At 46.0% G+C, this 21,408-nt stretch overlaps 3 protein-coding genes across 3 annotated transcripts; all 3 read right to left on the bottom strand.

Annotated features, from left to right (window-relative positions):
• Positions 1 to 3,541: 3,541 nt before the first annotated feature.
• On the bottom strand, positions 3,542 to 4,477 carry LOC128970918 (G-protein coupled receptor 35-like). The gene has a single exon (XM_054386303.1). The coding sequence runs from the start codon at positions 4,475 to 4,477 to the stop codon at positions 3,542 to 3,544; it is 936 nt and encodes a 311-aa protein (XP_054242278.1).
• Positions 4,478 to 12,738: 8,261 nt separating this feature from the next.
• LOC128970799 (G-protein coupled receptor 35-like) lies at positions 12,739 to 13,707 on the bottom strand. Its single transcript, XM_054386159.1, has one exon. It carries the CDS (start codon positions 13,705 to 13,707, stop codon positions 12,739 to 12,741), a length of 969 nt encoding a protein of 322 aa, XP_054242134.1.
• Positions 13,708 to 18,182: 4,475 nt separating this feature from the next.
• Positions 18,183 to 19,104, bottom strand: LOC128970925 (G-protein coupled receptor 35-like). Its single transcript, XM_054386315.1, is given in 2 exon segments — positions 18,183 to 18,236; positions 18,238 to 19,104. Coding segments are annotated over 2 exon segments (921 nt in total).
• Positions 19,105 to 21,408: the final 2,304 nt, after the last annotated feature.

Genomic DNA, 21,408 nt, shown 5'->3' with positions numbered 1-21,408 from the left:
TCAGTACTTGGCAGCAGGGTTCATTTAAAATGCGACAGCTACAGCAAATGGAAAGCCCCAAGCAAGAGAACTAGTCTCAGATGTTACCAGACCTCTGTGAGGAGCAATATGAAATTTAGAGGAAGGTCTGGATGTGTTCCTGCACTCTGTGTCCCATCTGTGCAGCCACCTTCAGTGTGCTGCAGCATCTCCACTTGGACATTCAAGTGATCTGTTCCTGTAACAAGTCCATCCATTTCTCGTGAAGGGTTCAAACTGGATGTGTGCAATTTTGTCACCAGTTCATAGAATTATAATTGCTACAATGCAGGAGATGTCAGTGCAATGCTTGTGCCTGTGTCCTGGAGCTGCTGGGAGAGCACTGTGGCCTGCTTGCAAGCAGGATGTGGCCCTTCATGGTGGGAGATACCTGTCTCAGCCAGCCCTCATCACTTGGAAAGCATGAGGCTGATGTTGTCCAGACTTGGCTCCAGAGGAATTTGGGAAGCCTGAAAGAGAATGCACCCTGTGCTGAGATGGTGAAGTTGCAGGTATTGGAAAGCTTGATGGATGTGATGAGACAGATGGGGTTTTGCAGCAAGGTCAAAGCAAGCCAGTCAAGACCTGCTCCACAGGAGAGTTACAGTCTGTCTGCACATGGCTGCCACCACCACAGTGCTTTGTTCATCCCTTAGCTCTGTACAGTGTGGAAGAGCTTGGCCAGAGGGGTTATGAATTTAAGGGACACTCCTAGGCTAAATTAGGCCAAAAACTCCTAGATGGAAAAAGCTAAAAAAAAGAAGTAAGTAAACAAAACAGTGTAATCCCATTTTCTGGCCAGAGTCCCTAATGGGTTTTCTTGATCCTTACGCCACATATTTCAAACTCAGCATGTCCAAATGCCTGACTGCCCTGTGTTTGGGTAGACCCTGCTCAAACAGTGAAAATCAGAGGTTTGGGTCCTATGTCAAAGGCATAAACACCTCTTTTCTGAGAGTGAAACATGCTGTCCTCACTGTTTGCCCTCATTAACCAGCTGCTCCTGCACACTCTGTCCAGCACCATCCTGAACTGGCACAACCTGCCTGTCTCCTCCACAGCCCCTCCAAGCTTCCCTCCCTCTACAAACTTCAGTAAGCACCTGCGGACTCACTGCTGTATGGAGACTTGGGTGCAAGGTTTCTGTGGTGAGGAAGTTTGGCCATCTCTGGCCAAGTGTTCATGGTACCTATTTCTGGGTGAAGAGGTGCTAGAGGAAGGGGTGTTACTGGGAGTGAGCTTAGCAGAATCTATTCTGCAATGCTTTGTAGGCAGCTTTGTATCTCCTCCACCCATTTAATTAGCGGTTACTGGAGGGGGAGTTTTTGTTGGTTGTTTTTTTCCTGCATGTATAAAATAGTGGTTTGGTTTGTGCAGAGCTTTCACCTCTGAAGAGCTCACGCCCATGTTGGTGAGACTGGAGGTCTAGAAAAAAACCCCACATGCTGTCAGATAATTTTTCAAATTGCTGTGGTCCCAGCACACAAATAATATTAAAAGGAAATATTAAAGGTATATTTAGTCTTACTGGGGAACAGTCCACCAAATTAAAGTCACAAAGATACACATGTTACTGCAGTGATGGAGGAGACCCATCACCACAGCAGGCTGGGGGAAGCAAAGTGTGAGCCCCTCTGGATCGGGCTGAGCAGCATCAAACTACTGCCAGAGCTGTGCTCTACCTTGGGCTGAGCCAGAAGGAGGTCATAGAATCATAGAGTGGGTTGGGTTGGAAGGCATCTTAAAGATATCGAGTTCCAGTCCCTCTGTCATGGGCAGGGACACTCCACTAGGTCAGGTTATTCAAGTTCTCTGGGCACTCTGTTCCAGTGCCTCTCTGCCCTCACAGTGAAGAACTTCTTCCTTACTTCTAATCTACATCTAACTTCTTTCAGTTCAGAACCATTATGATTTGTTCTATTGTTACCTGTCCTTGTAAAGAGTCCCTCCCTGCATGCACAATGCTATTTGTTGCTCCTTTGATCTTTTCAAGGAAAATGTAGAGGTAGAAAAGACAAACCAACCTCCTTAAAAGGTCTTTTTTTTTTTTTTTTTGCAGCAAAGCCTCTCCTCCTCTTCTTCCCCACTATGCAGTGAGCGAAGGCAAGATCACACTTTGAGCTTTTGGTGATGACAGAGCAGATATGCCCATTTCTACCTGAATAATCTCTGGCAAGCTTGGTTAGAAACCTACATTCCCTTGGGAAGCTGTCAGGGCTTTGTTACTTCCCTGTGTGCTGTGCTGGACAGCAGCACAGCCACCGCCTGAGTGGATGGAAGGCTCTGCTCAAATACTGTCTGCAGCAGGGTCTCTCCTAGAGGGGTTTGCTCCTTTTGGCATTTACTTTGAGTAGGAAGAGATGAAAGGGCCAAAGAGTGTGTGTGAGCTGTTAAGGTTACTTAGGTTGTGGTCCAGCATGTGCAGGAGGATGGAAATGAAGCCTGGGGTTGGGAGGTGTGAATGGAGATGTGTGCCTGCAACATCCCACCTGAGGGCATGTGGTCTGAGGCTAGTTTGTGGTTTTGCCTACTCAGCTGTTTGTGGGTAAGTGTATCACAGTAGCATGCACTGCTGCTCTGCCTTTGGAAACCTCAGTCTCTATTGCAAGTCATACCCCTGACACTGGCTTGGACAGTGGGTATATGAACTGTCCCTCTTGGGGACAGAGAGCACAACAGGTCCTGCACCATGCAGTCTCCTACCTTTTCCATTTAACTCATAAGAGACTGAGCTCTGTGCCAGTACCATGACTTTATTTGTTTTGGTCTCTTTGGAACAGCTTGTTACCACTTTCTTTAGACAGTGCTCTACACTGTGAGGTTAAAAAGACCCTTAATAGAGATTCCTTATTCCCATTGCCCAGCCCCAACTCTTTGGAGAGTAGTTTTAATGCTGCTTGATTCAGACACTATGTGAAGATTTTCCTCAGTACAAACAATAGCAATTTCTACCAACCTTGTATTGCAATTCATGATAACGTGGTAGCTGCATGTGAATTGGTGCTGTAAAGTTGTCCAAAGCAAACTAAATCTGCCTCTGCTACTGCAATTGTTACCATTATTACCAGCTAAAAAACAAGACATATAAAAACATGATTCTTTTTCCACAGTGGTTTCACTCTGACATTTTTTCTTTGATCTGTGCAATAACCTGTTTCTTTGTCACAGCTACAGATGCATAAAGATCCACGGTGGGGGCGAGTGACAAAAGCCCCATTTATTACTGCCTGTACTTGTTTTGGGTTGTCTGGGAACATGAAAGACACTACTTGCAGGGAAAATCTGTCATTTATTCAAATTCCCATAAGGCAGAGAATTCTCAGTGGCAAACTAGATCATTGCATCAGGATTGGACTGCTGTTGTTGTCTGAATCAGGGCTAATTTTCATGTGTCTGAATCCTTCACATTAGCAGAAAGTCACCTCCTCTCCCCCCCATTTCACCCAGAGAAGAAAGCCTGCTGTTGAGTCCCAGCTGAACTTGAACATAGCAAGTATAAAATGTGTGCTGCATCTGTTTGGCACTAATGTGCTATGCATGGGAGCTGAATTTCAGCTTCTTCAGTGGCTTCAGATTTGGGTTTCACTAGTTTGGGAGATGCTTCCTTAAATTCCTTGTTGACAAAGTAGTAACAAATAGCATCCAGGCAGCAGTTTGTGTTTGCGAGGACCGAAGCGAGGTGAACAAAATTATTAACCCTCTGTATCGCAGAGCAGTTGGAGCTGATGGAGTCCATTATAAAGCGAAGGAGGTGCCCGAGGTAAAGAGGTAAAAAGCATATGATGAACACAGCCATGTTTGCAGACACTATGTAGACAGCCTTCCTGATTAACTTTTCCTTGTGACAAGTTTCATTCTTCTTTCTCATGAGTTCTGCAATGACTTGTATGGAGCAATAGCTCACAACTACCAAGGGTATGAAAAACCCTACAATAACAGCACCCAGCGTGATCACTGAGGGCTTCACGGAAGATTTTTCAAAGCAAAATTCATCCTGTCCTCGGTCCTCTAACTTTTTAATGAGGGATGTCACACAGGTGATGGCTATCCAGAGAAACCCAGAGGCAAAAGCTGCCTTCAGCGGTGACCTCAGCACCTTGGCTTTCAAAGGGTACTTGATTGCAAGGTACCTATCAGCTGCCACCACAGTGATGATGCTGATGCTCATTAATCGGTTTATGAAATAGCCACCTTCCAGAACCAGGCACCATCTACTTACCTTCAGGTGATGGAACTGGAATAAAGTTTTAAAAGGTAAAGTAAAGAGCAGCAAACAGTCAGCCACAGACAAGTTGACCATGTATACTCTGGTTTCTGTCCAATGGCCGAGTTTGCAGCAGAACACCCACAGTGCCAATGTGTTCAGCAAAATGCCCAAAAGGAAAACCGGGATGTAAACACACAGCTGGATGAGTGGGAAGCTTTCATACTGTGAGATGTTGCAGCTGCTGAGGTTCATTTTGGGGTTATTAAGAGGCACAGTTCCTGCAAAGCAAGATGAAACCTTTTAGAAGCCACTTCTGACTGAATTGGTGATGAATTCGGGTAGTTAAGGCTATGCCAACAATGAAAACCCAATGGTGGAGATGAATCTGCAGAGCGGAGCTGGCTGGAGGGTACCCAGTGGGAAGGGAAGGGAGTGGGATATGACTGTGGTCTGTTGTGGAGGAGAGGAAAGCACAGGTTCTCACTAGGTCCTGTAAGGGACGAATGCTTTTGGAGAGAAGCAGGGGAAAATGTTTGTCCCTCTGTTTTGGGCCAGACTCAGATCAGGCAGTAGCAGGTATCCTGAAGCTAGCAGCAGCTGGGAGACACCAGCCAGCATCCTCACAGCTTAAAGTGCTCTGGGAGGTGTGCAGCAATAGGACTGCTGTCCTCTTCTTCCATCCCAAACTGTCTCTGCATTGCTTCTCATTAGTGATAAGAGCAATTATTAGCACCTCTCTCAGCACTTTTAGCTCTTATTGAATCTTGTAATCAGTAGTAGAATTTAGTGGTCTGCTGCAAGAGTACTGGAGGTGGTCTGCACACTGCCTTTCAGGGATTGTGAAAGTTGGTCTTTGTCTCAGAAATATTAGAGCAATCTGCCCCAATTCCAAGAGAAGAAAACCCCACCAATGCCATGGCAAGAAATGTGATCAGCAGCCATGTGAAATAGAGAGATGAGCCATATCTGTTCTAGTGAGTGGCGTTATCACCCAGGATCTCAGGATAATATTGCCATTTTCCCTCCTGCTTTGGAAGAATTAATGCAGAATTATATTCCTGGTGCAACTGTTCATGGACAGAAGAGACCTGGGAGATCTGAGATGCTTGAGGATTTTCCCTGCAAGATGAACATAACTCCATGGGTTTAGGCTCCTGTGGTTTGAAAGCATCTTGAGTGAGCAAACCATAGGGCAGTGCTGCAGCATCTACATGCATCTGCAGTTCTCGGCTAGTTTTTAAAGTGATGCTGCTGAAGAGTCATGCCAGAAGACCTCTTTGGAGGTGAGGGAATGTGCTACAGCTGATACTTGCAGCAGTTCTGTGCTTTGGACATGAGGAATGAGATAAGATCCCAGAAGAAGACAACAGACAACAAGAGATCTAACAAAGGCCGAAATAGTCTGTAAGTAGCCAAAACCTGTCTTACAGGGCCAGTACCAAAATGAGCCTTTGAAAATACACAAGCTCCATCCCTCTCTCTATCTCCACCACCATTTTGGCATCCCACCATGACTAGGGGAAGGCAATGTCTTGCAGAGCTCAAATAATCAAATCAACATATAGCCAGGAGGAATTACCTTCTCACTTGCTGTCCTTGGAGAGAGCGAATGTTCCTCCAGACAAGCTGCAGTGTGATGTGCAGGCACGATGAGCTCTCATAGTGGTGCTCCTGCTGGGACCAGAAAGGTGTCCTGTGATGACCATTTGCCAGTGGCAGTGACAGCAGCAGCACTGGTGGAGGAAGCATCACTACCCCTCCTCAACACATTTCCCCTGGGGTTGAGCTTCCTCTGTCACCACTGGTGCGGTTCTTTCCACCCCCTGTTGACTGAGGAGCCTGCAATGGCCTTGCAGCAAGGTGAAATGCTTGTCTGCTGTGTGGCCCTGCAGCAGTTCCTCTGGTGATGGAGTGGTTTTGGGTTCTTCCTTTGATTTACTTTCCAATGCCTGATTGTAGAATCATAGAATAGTTTGGGTTTGAAAGGACCTTTAAATGTCATCTATTCCAAGCTTCCTGCAGTCAACAGGGACATCTTCAACTATATCAGGTTGCTCAGAGCCCCATCCAACCTTGAATGTGTCCAGGCACGGGGCGTTAGAAAATGCCCACTGACCTCTTCACCCAACAGGCTGTGCACATTGCCCTGGAGAGTCCTGACATCTTCTCTCTGCCTTCTGGACAGCAGCTCCTGCCGGGACTGAAGCAGGGTCTACCACCTACAGTCACACTTCTGAGCCCCAGGACAGAGCAGTCCTGATGAGCCCCCAGACCCATTTACAGATCTGTTGGAGAGGGGAGGCCTGAGGTCTGCAGACAGTTCTGATTATTCTGAGTTTCACTCTGAATCACAGTAATTGTCTCATCTCCTATAGTTCTCGGCAACCAGCAATTCTGAGAAAATGTGGCACTGTGACCCTGTGACCTGCTGACTTTGTGACTGCTCTGTAGGCAGCTGCTGGCTAGGGACTCCTCCTTGGCTGTCCATTGCAAGCTGTGTATAAGAAGAGCTCAGACAAGGTGATCAACAAGCTCAGAACTCCTGCTGTTAGTACCCTGTATTGCTGTCTTGGGCAAACGTATTTTCCCTTCCCACTTTCCAGGCCATCTTAGAGAAGCTTCTGGAGTATTCCTGCATTGTCTATCCGCTCATTACAAATCAGCTGTTGAGAGTCAGTCTAGAGCATATCTTAAATACTTCCAGAGACTTCTTTTGCTTTTCTTGTAACTGCTTCTCGATGGATGCTTAAAAATAGTTTCTAACCAATTCGTACACCCAGCTCATTGATTCCCAACTATCACCATCTTCATGTCAGGGTCCTTGTCAGTATGTCAGTTTTCAAAGCCATCCAGCTCCTGGGTTGTGATAATTTCACCACTGTACAGAAAAGACTTCATTTTGCACCGTCCTCAAGTGTAGTCCACACTCTCCTATTGTCCATGTCAAGAAAACCAATATCAGCAGTCAAAATGAAGCCTGAAGGGAGCTCATCTTGCATCATCTCTCCAGTGTGAGGCTTCCCATCCACAGCTTGATGCTCTGGTTGCCAGATGAGGGAAGCTATGTCTTTTGTCAGCCTGGTGAGGCTTCAAGGGAGGGACAAACCACGTCACCAGGCACAAAACAGATGGCTGTGATCAGCAGGTTCACCAGGATACGTCAGAGCAACTCAACACCAGCTTCCAGTAGGCAAAGCAATGAAGAGCTATCTGTGGAGAACTTGCACATCTCTTGGTGTGGCTCTTGTGTCCGTGTCTGATTTCTGGACAGCACTGGGTCAGGATCCTTGCACTTCTCTCCACCTCAGCTCCCTGTCAGCCACCTTCTAGCCTCTTGCAAATGCTTATGGCCCCCTTTTTCCATCCAGTTTCAGGTTTAATCACCTCTGACATGGACCAACGATGCTGACTTCATATCTTCTCCCATATATGCAGTTCTCAGTCTGTTTCAGTGCTGGCACAGTGCAGGTGACACTCATGCTGTTCTCTCACTTCCTTGCTGTCAGCTCTCTGGTAGGGTAATGTGGGGGCCTGTAGCACTGGTGAGTGCTACCAGTGCCTGTACAAAGTGCATTACCACTTGCTGTGTGCTCCAAAGGACCTTTTACTGTCTACCACACCTTGATTGCAGAAATTATTTTCTTTGTGAAAGAAGGCAGTGAGGTGAAATACTCTTGTAAGGTGGAGCACCACTTAATTTTTATATTTCTGTTTTTTCCCTCCTGTTAAGCATTGCTCAGACTTGCTGTGAAACTGCCCAGTTTCCAGACCTATGCATAGCAGAGTAGTTACTGGCCAGACCCCTCCCTTTCTTACTCCAGTCTATAGAGGGGACTAAGTTTGGTGGTCTCTGCCTCGGGTCCTATTTTGACTGACTCATTTAAAAGCCTTGTTGCTGCTGTGAGATTTCATGCACCATTTGCCTTAAAACTCTTGATTTCACAGATTCCTCATCCTTACTGAAAACTGTGGCAAAGTAATCAGGTAGTTTTCAGGACATACCAGGACAAGTTTGTTGTTTTTTTATCAGCAACAGTACTGGGTCATCTCCCTTCTTTGCTTGCAATTTGTAGGTAGGGAAAAATTTAAGATCCATTTATCTTTACACTTCTTCATCTCTGAGACTTACTTCTGTTCTTCACCCTCATTTTTCCATCCCTTATAAGCTCCACCTGATGTCCTGTTTGAAGTTTCTTCCCAGCAAAAGAAAGCCCTTCTTGTAAGATTTTTCCTGTGTGCCTGGTACAGATTGCTAAAAGATAGGACAACTCAGGTTTGGTGGGATCCTGCCTGCTTTCCCTTCTAAGGGAGATCTTGGTCTCCTCTGCATCCCAGTGGGACATGGCCTCTGGCACAGTCACAGAGGTGCTGGTACCCACTCCACATGTTTGAGGAGTACATAGGATGTTGCATGTCCCTGCAACATTCAGGTTCTGCAGTGCCTCCTCCCTGTGTGGATTTTTTCTTGGCTTTCTCACAGGAAGATGTGATGTGGCAACAACAGACCTTGACCTAAACAGAACTGCAGGGTTGGGAGTAGAATGTGTCAGTCTTATTATCAGCACGGAAAGTCTGTGAAATTGCAGTGTTAGGCTAACTGCATCAACCTCAGACAATGACCAACCCTGTCTGTTGAGACTGTTTCCCCTTTCCTTAGCACCACACAGGAACTGAGCCACAGCAGATAACAGACTTGTAGGGCTTTATGCACTATTTTGGCCCTCTCTATACTTCCACAGCACCATCATTGCAGGGACCAGCCTTGTGGCTCTGTGCAGCCATACTGGGGAGAGCATAGTAAAGCCTGTGCTTCCCAGCTGCCTGCTCCTGCATGGGGCATTGCAGAGTCCTCTGGAGTTTGCTAGGCACTGCTTGTGACTAGAACTGAGAAACCAAAGCCACAGAGATCCCTCTGAAACCTGAGAGCTAATTGTGTAGAGCTCCCTAATGTGTGTCTGCCAGCCCACAGGAGAGGAGTGCCACTGGAGCCCAAACCTCTGGAGAGAATTCAGGTTTCAGGCCTGCCCAAATGCCACCAAACAGCACAATGCTGATTTACACCAGCCACGGCCTTCCTTCATAGAAGGGCCAACAATAGCTAAATTTGGTGGCTACTCACTCAGAAGCAAGATTCTGAATTACTTTTGTACTTCTTGCAGTTGTTTTTGGTTTGTTTTTTACTTTGAAGCCTAAGTTTTGACTGCAGCACCAATTTGTTCATTTACATTTAAGCCATTAACATTGCTTTTTTTTTTTTTTTTTTTTTTTTTAAGTAGGGGACAGGGTTGGTCAAGGAAGAATCATCATCCCTGGAAGTGTTTAAAAGATGTGTAGATGTTGTGCTGAGGGACATAGTTTAGTGGTAGTCTTGGCAGTGCTGGGTTAATGGTTAGAGTCAGTCATTTTAAAGGTCTTTTCCCGTCTATGATTCTATGACGGAAAGATTGCATCTTGCTGAAATGTTAGCAAAATGCAGTGGTCCAGCCCTGTTTGTTGGAGATGATAATAGATGGTGGATGATGCTCCCTATTGGCACTAGACAGACTCTTGAGCTAGGGGAAAGAATTGCAGATAAGCATGCCTCCATCCTCATGGATTTCTATTTCCCTGCTATACGATGGCTGCTGATTTGTTGTGACCCAAATGCTGAGAACTGATCTGTTCCATTGACTGGAAGTTGAGGTTTTGTTCAGACTAGAGAAAGGTGTCAGAAACCCATCATAAACATCTGTATAACTAGACACTTAAACTTGATCATAATTTTTGTCCAAGGTAGTACAAATGTCTTCAGATATTCAGGAAGTTTCTTACTTACCGTTGGGTTGCACTATAAATATCCTGTTGTAAGGCAGATCTTGTATCATAGTAGCTGTATCTCCTCTCACCATCTCCAGTACAAGTTTTGCATCACTAATAGAGGATTTCAGTGCATAAAGGTAATAAATGAATATTTACTTATAGATATATTACTGCAAGATAGCTTTATTTTTGCTTGCAAGGGAATGTTTCTGTAATATTCAGTACAAACAGCAAAAACCATCACTTAGTGTTGACAGGGATTGTGAAGCCAAAAATTTCCACTCTACCCTGTTCCAGAGCTTGACAACCTTTCAGTGAAGAAATTGCTTCTAATGTCCAACCTAACCCTACCCTGGCACAACTTGAGGCCCTTTCCTCTTGTTCTATCAAGCCTCTCGCTCTTTAAAGACAATTAATTGTGGTGTATTTGTTGACAGCTACAAGAGTGACCACACTCATGCATCTCCTTAAGCAACAGATTGGTTTTGAGATCAGGCATCATTTGTCTCTTCTATCTTTTCCTGTCTTTGAAAAGAGACTTTCAAAGGCAGAGTGAGGGCCAAACAGTGTCCAGTGATTAAGATGGTCACAAACATGCTGTTTTGTTTTGCTTGCAAATACCTGTAATGCCAAGGCATTAAATAATATACCAAAAAATGGACATTTGGACATAAATGATCAGCTGAATGACCTGAGTAGTTTCATCCATTTTTAAGTAGTTTCATCCATTTTTATGATGCAGACACTCATTGTAGCTTCCATCGTGCTGGGACCTGTGCCAAAGTGTTGCCATAAAGAAGGTAGATATAAAGTCAGGATTGGGAGTAATTTCTGTGATGGCAAGAGTTGTTTCATGTATTATTTGGCCAATGTCCAGACAGTGGTTTCAGCATGTGGTCTGCAGACACTAGAAGATGAAATGTCATTTGCAGGGGAATGATTTGTAAGTTGTTGCTAAGAAAGTAGTTGTCTGTAGGTTTAAATGAGCAGAATGTGGGTTTACATGCCCTTGAAATTTTTTTTTAGTTGTTCACAAGCCAGAAAACACTGAAATTCATGAAGCCAACTGAGATATAGCTATCACATGTATTTCAACAACTCTACAGTGTTTCCCATGCTAACTTACTGAAGTGACTACATGGTAAAGTATTAGATGAAATTTCTATGCAGATAAGTATGAAGCAGTCCCACCTTGGCACTGGCTCCCCTCTCAGCTCAGGTTTCTCTATGGGTTGCTTCCTTCCAGTGCCCCAAGTGACCTAACTGTTTTGGGCTGTTCTGTGGTCATTTCTCTGTGGGGTGGAAAGACATGTGGTGCGTAATCAGCCAGCACAGATGTAATAGAGGAATTTAGTACCTGAAAAACCCATCATTAAAACTGATGCCTGGTCCAGGATTCAGATAGGATAGATCAAGACTTCCTGTATAATGCATGAGAAGAGTTAAATGTCTCAAAATAAGGTGCAGAAGAGCTGTCAAACCCCCACTGTGCGCTGTCCAAGCAGCTGAAAGAGCAGAACCCCAGGTCCAAAGCAATGTCTCATCACACAGGGCAATGTTGAGGAGCTCTCAGCCATAGGTTTGCCCTATCTCAGCAGAAGGACCTTACACACCCTGCTCTCACCAAACCTCCCCTGAAAACTGGTGGTGGGTGGTAAGGGAGGGATCAGGTCTGCATCTGCTTTATGTTGCACACTGCTGTTTCCTGGGCATCAACATCTCTGCAGCATGAGACTGTGATGACTCAGACAGATCAAATGATATCTCACCAGGAAGGACACCCACTGAAGATCTGATCCCATGAAAGTACAACAGCCTACAACCAGGGCATATGGTAGTCAGCTGAGTGAGGTCAGATCATTACAGCTTCATACCTGATGTGCACAAGTGCCTGTTCTGTGGTCCACAAACCTTCATGTAGCTCATGCAGTAATAGCTTTATTTATACCCACAGTGATTTTAGTCTCAGAAACAAGCTAATGCAAGTGTTACATGGCAGGAATGGGGCAATAGGCTCAGGCCACTGCCTGGCTCCTGAAGTTTACTCCATGCACATGGGGTACCTGCATCCTGGTGATAGATAAAAGCTTTGAAATCAGTTGGTTGAGGGAAAGCTACCAGACTACAGGCAAACTCTTTGACATGAGCAGCACAGGTATATTAGGTGTGGCATTGGAGTACAGAGGCTTTTTCTTGGTTTTGAGGGACCATATATATTACATTGCTAGAAGTGAACTTGTGTAAGGGTGCTCAGTCCCCTTTGTTTAGCTGCACGATACGTGCAAACAAGTGCATGGTGGACACGGTGGCCTTATCATCTATTCTCCATACCAGTCTGACTCAGACACCTGAGGCTGTGATACAACAATTCAAGGCAATATTCAGAGCTCAATTCAAGTCACTGAGGACAGCAGGACAAAATTCCTGTTAACATCAGACCCCTTGGAGGGAGTTGCCCCTTTTTTCAGGTAGGTCTGTACCTAAAATGATTGCAAATACTGAGCTGTCCCCTTCCTGGAAACATTCCAAGTCAGGTGAGACAGGCCTCTGAGCAACCTGATTTAGTTAAAGATGACCCTGCTCACTGCAAGGGGTTTGGAATAAATGACCTTTAAAGGTCGCTTCCAACCCAAAGCATTTTATGATTTTATGATTCTGTAGGTGGTTCCATTCCCTCTTCCTCAAAACTTCAGCAACACTGTGGCTCCTAACAACTATAGATTACTACAGCTTGTTTGTGTCATGACTTGATGTGTGGGTGACTGTGACTCTTTGCTTTGGTTCACCTTGGACTTCATTGACATACAAGCAGGGAACAGAGAAGGAAATTCCTGAAATTCCTTGGCTGCAAAGTAATAGCAAAATGCATCCAAACAGCAGTTACAATTTGCGAAGCACACAGACACGTGCATGGAGACGTTGACTGCCGAGAGCAGAGAACAAGCTCCAGCAACATCCACTGCAAACCGCAGGATCATTGTGATGTAGAGAGGTGAAAAGCATATGATGAACACACACAAGTTCACAGAAACAATGTGGATTGCTTTCTGGATTAATTTTCTCTCATGAGGACCGTTGTCAATCTTCTTTTTGAGACATTTGATGACTTGTACTGAGCAAAATATCACAGTCCCCAAGGGAATGAAATACCCCAAAACACTGGAGAGTATCATTGAATAACTAGGTTGAATAGATTGTTTGCCAAGGCAGAATTGTTCTGATCTTTCATAAAATTGTGGATGCAAGTAGGAGTTAATTACCAGCACTATCCAAAGAAACCCACAGATAGAAGCCGATTTCAGTGGAGATCGAAGGATCTTTGCTTTCAGCGGGAACTTGATTGCGATGTATCGATCGATTGCAATCAGGGTGATGATGAGGACGCTCATGGGCATGTTTATAAAATATATGCTGCGTATGATCAAGCACAGCTTGTCTATGGGGTGGTTGTACTTCTGAAAATAGATCACGAAAGGCAGGGCAAAGAGAAGGAAACTGTCTGCAACTGTCAGGTTGATCATGTACACTCTGGTCTCAGTCCACCTCTTGATTTTGCAGCAGAAGACCCAGAAGGCAATCAAGTTCAGTGGGATCCCCAGGGAGAGCACAGGGATGTAGACAATCAGTTGAAGTAGCACAGTGCCGTTCCACAGCACGTTGCTGTTGCCAGTACAGTTCTCCATTCTGGGTTGTCTCTGCAAGAAAAAAATGCAGATGTAAGACTGAGCTTGGTGTCAGTCCTCTGGGCTGGCTGCTGCTGTTGTGCCCCTGCTCTCATGGCTCCTCATGCCTTGTACTGCATATATAGACAGCCCCTAGAAGGACTCAGTGGCTCATCAGCACTGCTTATCCCTCATCCACCAAAGTAACACTGTCACTGGCCACCAGCTTAGATAAAATCACAGAAGCAGCCCTCTCTTGCAGCTGTTACAGGGTTAAGCCTGTCTTGCGCTCCATCCAGTTCTAGCTTGCACAGTTTGGGCGATAGCAAAGGGTCTGCAAAGCAGAATGATAATTTTTGTGTTCCCTTATTTTTGCTGATGTTGTGGTTATAAGAGAGCTGCTGGGTTTCGGGCAGCCTGAAGCAGACCTGCGAAGCATTCCCTTTTGCCCTTCAAGACCCTTGTTTTGCTGCTGAAGCCACACCATGGGTTTGTTCTGATCTTGCCAGGCCTGTGAACCTTTGCAGGACTTGAGTCCTTCCAGCCAGGTAGTTCAGGTGGTTTTACTCCTGGGTGTGGTGTGAAGGCTGGTGGATGAGTGCCTGTTGCAGGTGGGTCTCCCCCAACCACAAACCTGCTCCTCTTGCTATTGTATGATACTGGGGAGGGATAGCTCAGCAGGGCTACCACCAGCCCTGGCAGATAATGAGTGTCCAAAGAGAGAAGGAAAAGTGAAAGAAGGCATGTGTCTGATCTCAGCTTTCAAAGGTAGGAGCCAAAATATCGCTAAAGCACTAAAACAAAGCACACAAGACACCCAAGACCTTAGACTATCTCCCGGTATTCCTTTAAATATTTTAGGGCATCCACTACCAGCAAGGAGGCCACAGAGAATGAATCAGACATAGTCTGCAGCTCATAAAGGAAATGTTTACAGTGAGGCAGAAAGAAAAACACCCAGATCCCTACAATCTCTTATAAATACATTGCCTTATATGTCAGCAACTTTTAAGCATCAACATCTAAAATGTAGTGAAAGTGTCTGATTGCATGAACTAAGTGAACTGCTTTCAGTGACTCAGACTGGGGGCTGGATCTGGCAGCCAGAGAGGAAGGTGCAGCACCTACTCTAGCACCAGAACTGGTACAGCATTACTGAACCACAAGAATACAGACGTTTTTAGACTGGAATTTATGGAGGAACTAATATACAGCCAGTGTCCTGGCTTTCTTGGTCTTTCAGCCTCACAGGTCCTCGGCTGCACTGTGGTATCACCTACACCGCAGCCATCCTCTGCCAGCATCCTGTGGTCATCCCACAGTGAAAAATCCACTCTCTAGCACTGCCCTGAGTTGCAGCTGAGCCCTCTGGGCTAGGCATCCCAACCCCATTGAGTCCTCCACATGAGCACAAGCTGGTGGTCGTTCCCAAGGTCCTATGCCACAAAGTGCCTGGAGCTAGAGGACTACATGCTCACAGACTGGTGTGAAACCACAAGGATGAAGACCCTCTTGAATGACATGTGGCTGCAAAACAGTGAGGGGTAACAGCTGTGAAAGCAGAAGGAGACTGAAGCATCTGTGTACAGCTGAAGCTTGACAGGTATGCTACCAGGCAGGTAGCCTTGGTTAGCTCTTTAGCTAAGAGCTGAGAAAGCCCACCCTGAGGAACTGATCAGAGCACACAGCCACACACTGGTGTGGGAAGCACTAAAAGACATTACCTTCTTCTTGCAGGGCTGGCAGGTGGATTTAATCCTCAGAAAGGCTGCAGTGTAGAGGTGGGTGTCCTGGCACAGGAAGAGATCTGCTCCTGTCACAGGTGTCCAGTGCAAGAGGCTGCTCCGCGCAGGGCACAGCTGCCTGGGAGCCTGCTGCCGACAGCTCAGGACCGCTGAATCACAGCAGTGAACTCTTGTTCACCACAAGTGCTTCATTTATCACCTGCTTTTTGGGACGGTCGAGTCTCTGGTGCCCTCTGTTGTTCTACTTCGATCAGATCGATGGTTCAGCACCATTTCTTCCACCCTCTCTGCCCTCCCTTCCATTCACCTCACACAAGCTAACAATTAAAATTTAATATTTTCAGACATAGGAAATCAAATAATTTCTGAAATAAACCCCATAATGGCTGCAAATGGCCCTTCTGGCAGCAGAAGGGTTCCCCAGGGAACAGAGCAGCCTGTGCAGCCTCCGGTGCTGTTGCAGAACATGTCCCAGGCAAACAACAGTGTGGGGGCTGATGGCCTTTCCAGGGGGGCACGTGTGATGGTTTGAAACTGTCTTTTTAATTTTTCCTTGCAAAGTTCAGAACAGAGAAAGTGAAAGAATGTAAATAAGTCACTATTGGGTGTAAGAAAGCAAAATAACGATTGTTCTAAACACTTCCATTGGATAGATAGAAATGTTTAAGAACTATTACCCAAAACAAAGTAGGCACTCTGCACATTCTGTGTTCGGCAGTGGGGGCAGTTGCTGGGCTGTCTGGCTGCTGTTTTCTTCTTCTTCTCTTCTGGCTGAAGATAACACGTACTGACCTTGGCAGCTAAGTTAACAACTTTCTGCTTAACTAACTCTGCTTCTCTGTCCAGGGGGGTCTGGGGGGAAGCTCCTGGGAGAGAGAGAGGCCCCTTTGGGAAGAGTCCCCTTGGGGGGAAGCAAAGGGAGATCGGTTGTGCTTTTTCTGTTGATTGTATATATTTGTGAATGTTGTGAATTTTGTATATTTGTACATATTCATTGCATTTCATTGTAGATTTTAGACTCTGCTTGTAAATACAGCTTTTCATTTGCTTCCAGACTGAGCTAGCCTGGTTATTGTCGGTGGGGGGGGGGAATTTCAGCTCACACCGACACAGCACGTCAGTGCTCCTGCAGCCCACAACAGTGAGCTGAGGGCAAGAGGACCCAGCAAGCTTCTCTTCAGTGTCTTTATGAGAAAGCAGATAGACATCATGAGACTGCTTGTGCTCTGCGAAGTGTCTGACACTGCTCCTCAGCACCACTGGAAAGGCCAAGCTGGTAATGACTGGCACTGCCAAGCAGGTGCAGGTAAGAGATACCTGTGTGGCACTGAGCACACCATGGGTGTCAGAACCTTTAGAAATGTGTTCAAAAACATGCCCCAGGAGCATTTTATAGTCGTTTTGATGGCTTTTGCTGATTGTTGGCTGTGGTAGTTTCAGTCCCATTTAAGTGAGCCAGCTGACAGGACCCGGACTCTGACTCCTGTTAAGATTTGTCCCATTATTCACATCTCCTGCACTGAGGGTCCCAAAGGTGATAACAGCAGATTGAGCAGTCACCCTGTGCTCCCTGGAGGCAGAGGCAGGTCACAAGGGAAACAGCATAAGTGTATAGGGAGTGTCTAGGAGTGCTGTGAGTATTGCCTGGGCAGAGCTTGGGGAGCTTTTTAGAGAGTTTGCAGATTTTGAAAGGGGAAAGCCCACTTGTATGGAGCATTAGAAAAACATAGACAGGTCAATCATTTCCTTACCACCTCTAACTTTCCTAGGCTGCTAATTCATAGACAAATGCATTTCCCCCATAGGAACCTCAGGGGGTGTCAATTTGGGCAGGCTGTGGAAACCCAGCTCCAGCTGTGTCCAGCTGCAGGGTGACAGTCTGAGCCTGAGGGTGGCCAGGACGGTGAACTTGAGGGACCAGACTGGGCCACAAGATAAATCCTGGGACTAGCAATGCACTTGTGGCAGACATCTAGAGAGAGTTAAAAGAGCTTCCCTCTTGCATGGGTGGGAGCAGCAGCCTCCTTGGAGGTGGCTGCCCTATGGAGGTGTCTCTGTGCCAGGGCTTAGCTTTACCACAGGAGGGAAGTTGGCAGGAGGAGTCTGCTCTGAAATCTCCTGGACTTTGTGCCTTTATGGTACTGGACAAGTCTTGCTTTCATCCTGAAAGTGTGCCTTCACATCTACCTGACCCACTGACTTGAAGGGGAAGGGTGATCAGCAGAGTTTAGGCTGGTTTGTAGGGCCCTGTACTTATTAATGTGCTGGTACTGTATGAAGCCTCCCAGCACACCAGAGGAATATGATAAAGAAATAAACTGGATTGTTTTAATAGTACAAACAACCTGAAATACACAGCGAAGGTAGAACATGATGCAGTCTTTCCTACCTGTTGGCAATAAGGATCAATTGACTTTACATGCAAAATGAACTGAAACAGAGATGCGCATGGGTCACCTGCCTTCCTGTAAGTTACAAGTAGGTGCTGGAGCATGGAAAGGAGACATGTTAACAACCAGTGGTTACATACATGCTTTCACACATCTGTGAAGTATCTTATGTGTTTAAGAGAAACATAGAGTGAAAATTACAATTAACGTAGTAGTGCTAAACCTAACAAAGAGTTCCCTAGACAGAAAGAGCAGTAGTTATCCCAGTAATGCTGAATTTGTACCTTCTCTTGATGTTAGAGGGTTGTTGGGGTTTTTTGGCATTTGGGAGTTTTGTTTCCTCCTGCCTCTCCACCTTGATTTAACAAGTGTGTGTCTGCAAAGGTTGGATTTGATCTGTTTTTTTCAGAGCTGGATTTGGGCAGTAGAAGAGCTTCATGGAACTCCTTTGTCATAAAATAGTAGCAGACACTATCCAGGCAGCAGTTGGATGTGGCAATACACCTTGTCACTGAGGAGAAGTTCTTCACAACTTGGAGCAGGAAACAGGTAGCTCCAACACTCTGTATTATGAACTTAGCAAGTACCACAAGGTAGGCTGGCAGAAAACATATCAGAAATGAAATCAGATTTGCATAAATAATGTGAACAGCTCTCTGGATTAATTTCTTGTCTGATGGGTTTGTGCTCAGATGTCCCTTAAGGTTCCTGATTGCTACTGTGGAGCAAATTGTCGAGATTACTAACGGCAGAGTAAACCCGAGGCAAAACAATGACAGAGTGGGAGCAGTGGTATCACTATCAAAACAAAGAGCAGCCTGTCTCTGCTGGCAGTCTGAGGTGACACCAATTATCACAGAGACCCAAAGAAGCCCACAGAGAAGGGCAGCCTTGGAAGGAGACCTGAGGGTCCTGGCTTTCAGGGGATACTTTATGGCAATGTATCGGTCGATGGAGATAAATGAAATGATGTAGATGCTCATGACCATGTTGATAAGATACATTGCCTCTATAAACTGGCAGAGCTCACCTCGAGCTGATTTATTCCAGAGAAAATAAGTCATGAAAGGCAAGGTGCAGACGACGAAGCAGTCTGCAAAGACTAAATTGATTGCATACACCCTGGTTTCTGTCCACTTCTTCATCTTACAGAAAACCCAGAGGGCAAGAACATTAAATAGTGCTCCAAAAAAGAAAATGAGGTTATACAGAACAAATTCCATGAGACGAACATGGTGATACAGTCCTAGACTTGTGACATTGCAGTTGCTGGACTCATTCATTGTCCTGGTATGTAACTGTTGTTTGGTGTTCTGAGACCTGAAATGGGAAAAGACATGGTAAGACTTTCCTCCTACCTCTTCATTAAAAAAAAAAAAAAGTGTGCTATAAAAATAAATAGTACTTTCTTTGAGTACAAAAAACTGCTTTTCTCAGTCAGAAGGGCTACAAGGGCTTAACAGAAGTCACCTTATGCTCCTTATGTCATCCTTATGTTCTGGCTCTAAGCAGGCAGATTTCTGAGTCTTTGGACTACCTTGGGAACCTGGACCTCCTGCTTCAAGCTGAGAAAACAGAACTGAATCTGAGTTCCTGCATCCTGAAGGCATATTTGAAGCTCTAAGAAAGTCATTGAGGCAGGCTGCTCTCCACCTCCTTGGGAGGGGAATGAGGGGATGGAAAGATTAACCTGATTTTAAGCCCATTCATTCAAGGAGAGAGTACAAGTCTGCAGAGGTGAAACAGAAAGACACACCTGAAAGAGGAAACACCAGTGCAAAACAAGGAACCTGGTGTTAAGGGCTACATTAGATGATTGCTTCTCAAGGTAGGTATCCTGCAACCCTAGGAAATCCAGGAGATGTTAGTGGCAGATGCTGAGCCTCTGTCACACTGGCTACTAGATGTTTTGCAAGAGTATTGGTTGTGTGGAGAATGTCAGTTTATGGGCTGATAAAAATCAGCTTTTGTCAGACCCCATCCTGTGCAAAGTGGCTCTATGTGAGGTGCACATGGAACAAGTCTATGAAGTGGTAATTCTGTGTATACGTCACTGAATTTCTGCTTGCACGTAAAGGCACTTTGGAAAGAACCTTTAATTTCAAAATAAGTTCACTCTGACAGGAGAGTGAAGTGATAAGGCATCTGGTGAAATCCCACCGCAATCAGAGATGGAGGAGGGGACACCATGACCGAATATGCCTGGCTAAGCAGTTGTTTGCCTCTAGAAACAGTCCAAACCTTGTGATCTGTTGGTGAGGGCACTGCCTGCAAAATCAGACCAGTTCTGCAGTAACTGATAAATGCATGAATAACTCAATCGTTGAGGTATGGGTGGGAGGAGGGTATGTCATTGTCTTGGGCTCCTGCATAGAGCTCTCTCCCAGTTGTGTGCTCAGGTCTGGATTTCCCAACAGAGTCTCGCTGCTCACTGCCTGTGCCCTGGAAGGAAGCTGACAGCTGTCATTTGAGGAAAACCTCTCTGAACAGTAGCAGCAGGGACGCCTCTTACATCAGGGAGTGAAGCTGCCATGCTGCTGTGCTCCCTAACTGCAGAAGGCAGATGTCTCCGCAGGTATGGCTGATGCCCAGGTTGCTCTTCACCAGCCCCGGTCTGCAACACCAGCAGTTGCCTCTGTGCTGAAGTACAACACAGGGCAAGCCATGCTGCTGTGCTCTGCAGTGTGAAAGGGTTCTGGACAACACCATCTTTGGAGCTGGAGATGTGGCCCAATGCAGTTCCCAGCATCAGGGCTCAAAAGGGCTCCAGGCCATGAGGCAGCTCATTGACTGGAGGAGGAGGAAGGAAATGAGCAGAGGGTTTTAAAGCAGGCCACACAGCACAGTGTATGGTTGAGGATGAGGTGTCTTTAAGGAGATGCAGTTTGATAACAGGATATGCTTATCCTGTGGCTGCTGGAGGTCCTTAAGTAGGGTAGATCAGAGGTTGCAGCACCAGAAGGGCTAGGCAGCAAGCTAGAGCTGTGAGAAAAGGATGCAGATGGCTGTAAACCAGCACTTTGCTGTGTCTGGAGGACCAGGAACAGGCTGGGGTTTGACTGACAGGGTCACCAGTATTGAGGAGTGTGTTCTGCTTTCCCTCCACCATAGACTGGGGAGAGCTGGCCAGCAGCCATCCCCCATACACTGGAAGGCCTTGGCTGGACTCATTCCCCCCCAGCAGCTCGAGAGGCAGGATTCTTCCAGACCCTTGACAGAAGGAGAGAAGCAAGGCAGAGTCTGAAGGCACAGTGGAGTGTCACAGCATCACAATGGTGGCAAACACTCAGTGTTTTCCACAGCACGAAGCCCATGGGAAAGTAGCTATACTAGAGCAGGAGGTTTCCATGTACAATCCTCTCCCCTCCTTGTGGGGGAAACTCAGAAGTAAGCAGGTAGCAGAGAGATGAAAAAAAGTGATTGTGGTGGGGAAAATAACAGCATGGAAGCTGAGATAGGTGAGGGAAGGACCTGGAAGTGAGTAAAATACAAGGAAGAAGGAAAATGGGGTAGGAAGTATGGGGTACAGCATGGCATCTTCTGCATCAACTGCCTTCAAACCTACCAACTCCATGGCAACTGCCCTG

This window comes from Indicator indicator, chromosome 13, assembly GCF_027791375.1.
Source record: "Indicator indicator isolate 239-I01 chromosome 13, UM_Iind_1.1, whole genome shotgun sequence".
NCBI classification, from domain to species: Eukaryota; Metazoa; Chordata; class Aves; order Piciformes; family Indicatoridae; genus Indicator; species Indicator indicator.
This window is presented reverse-complemented; position numbering and strand designations above follow the sequence as displayed.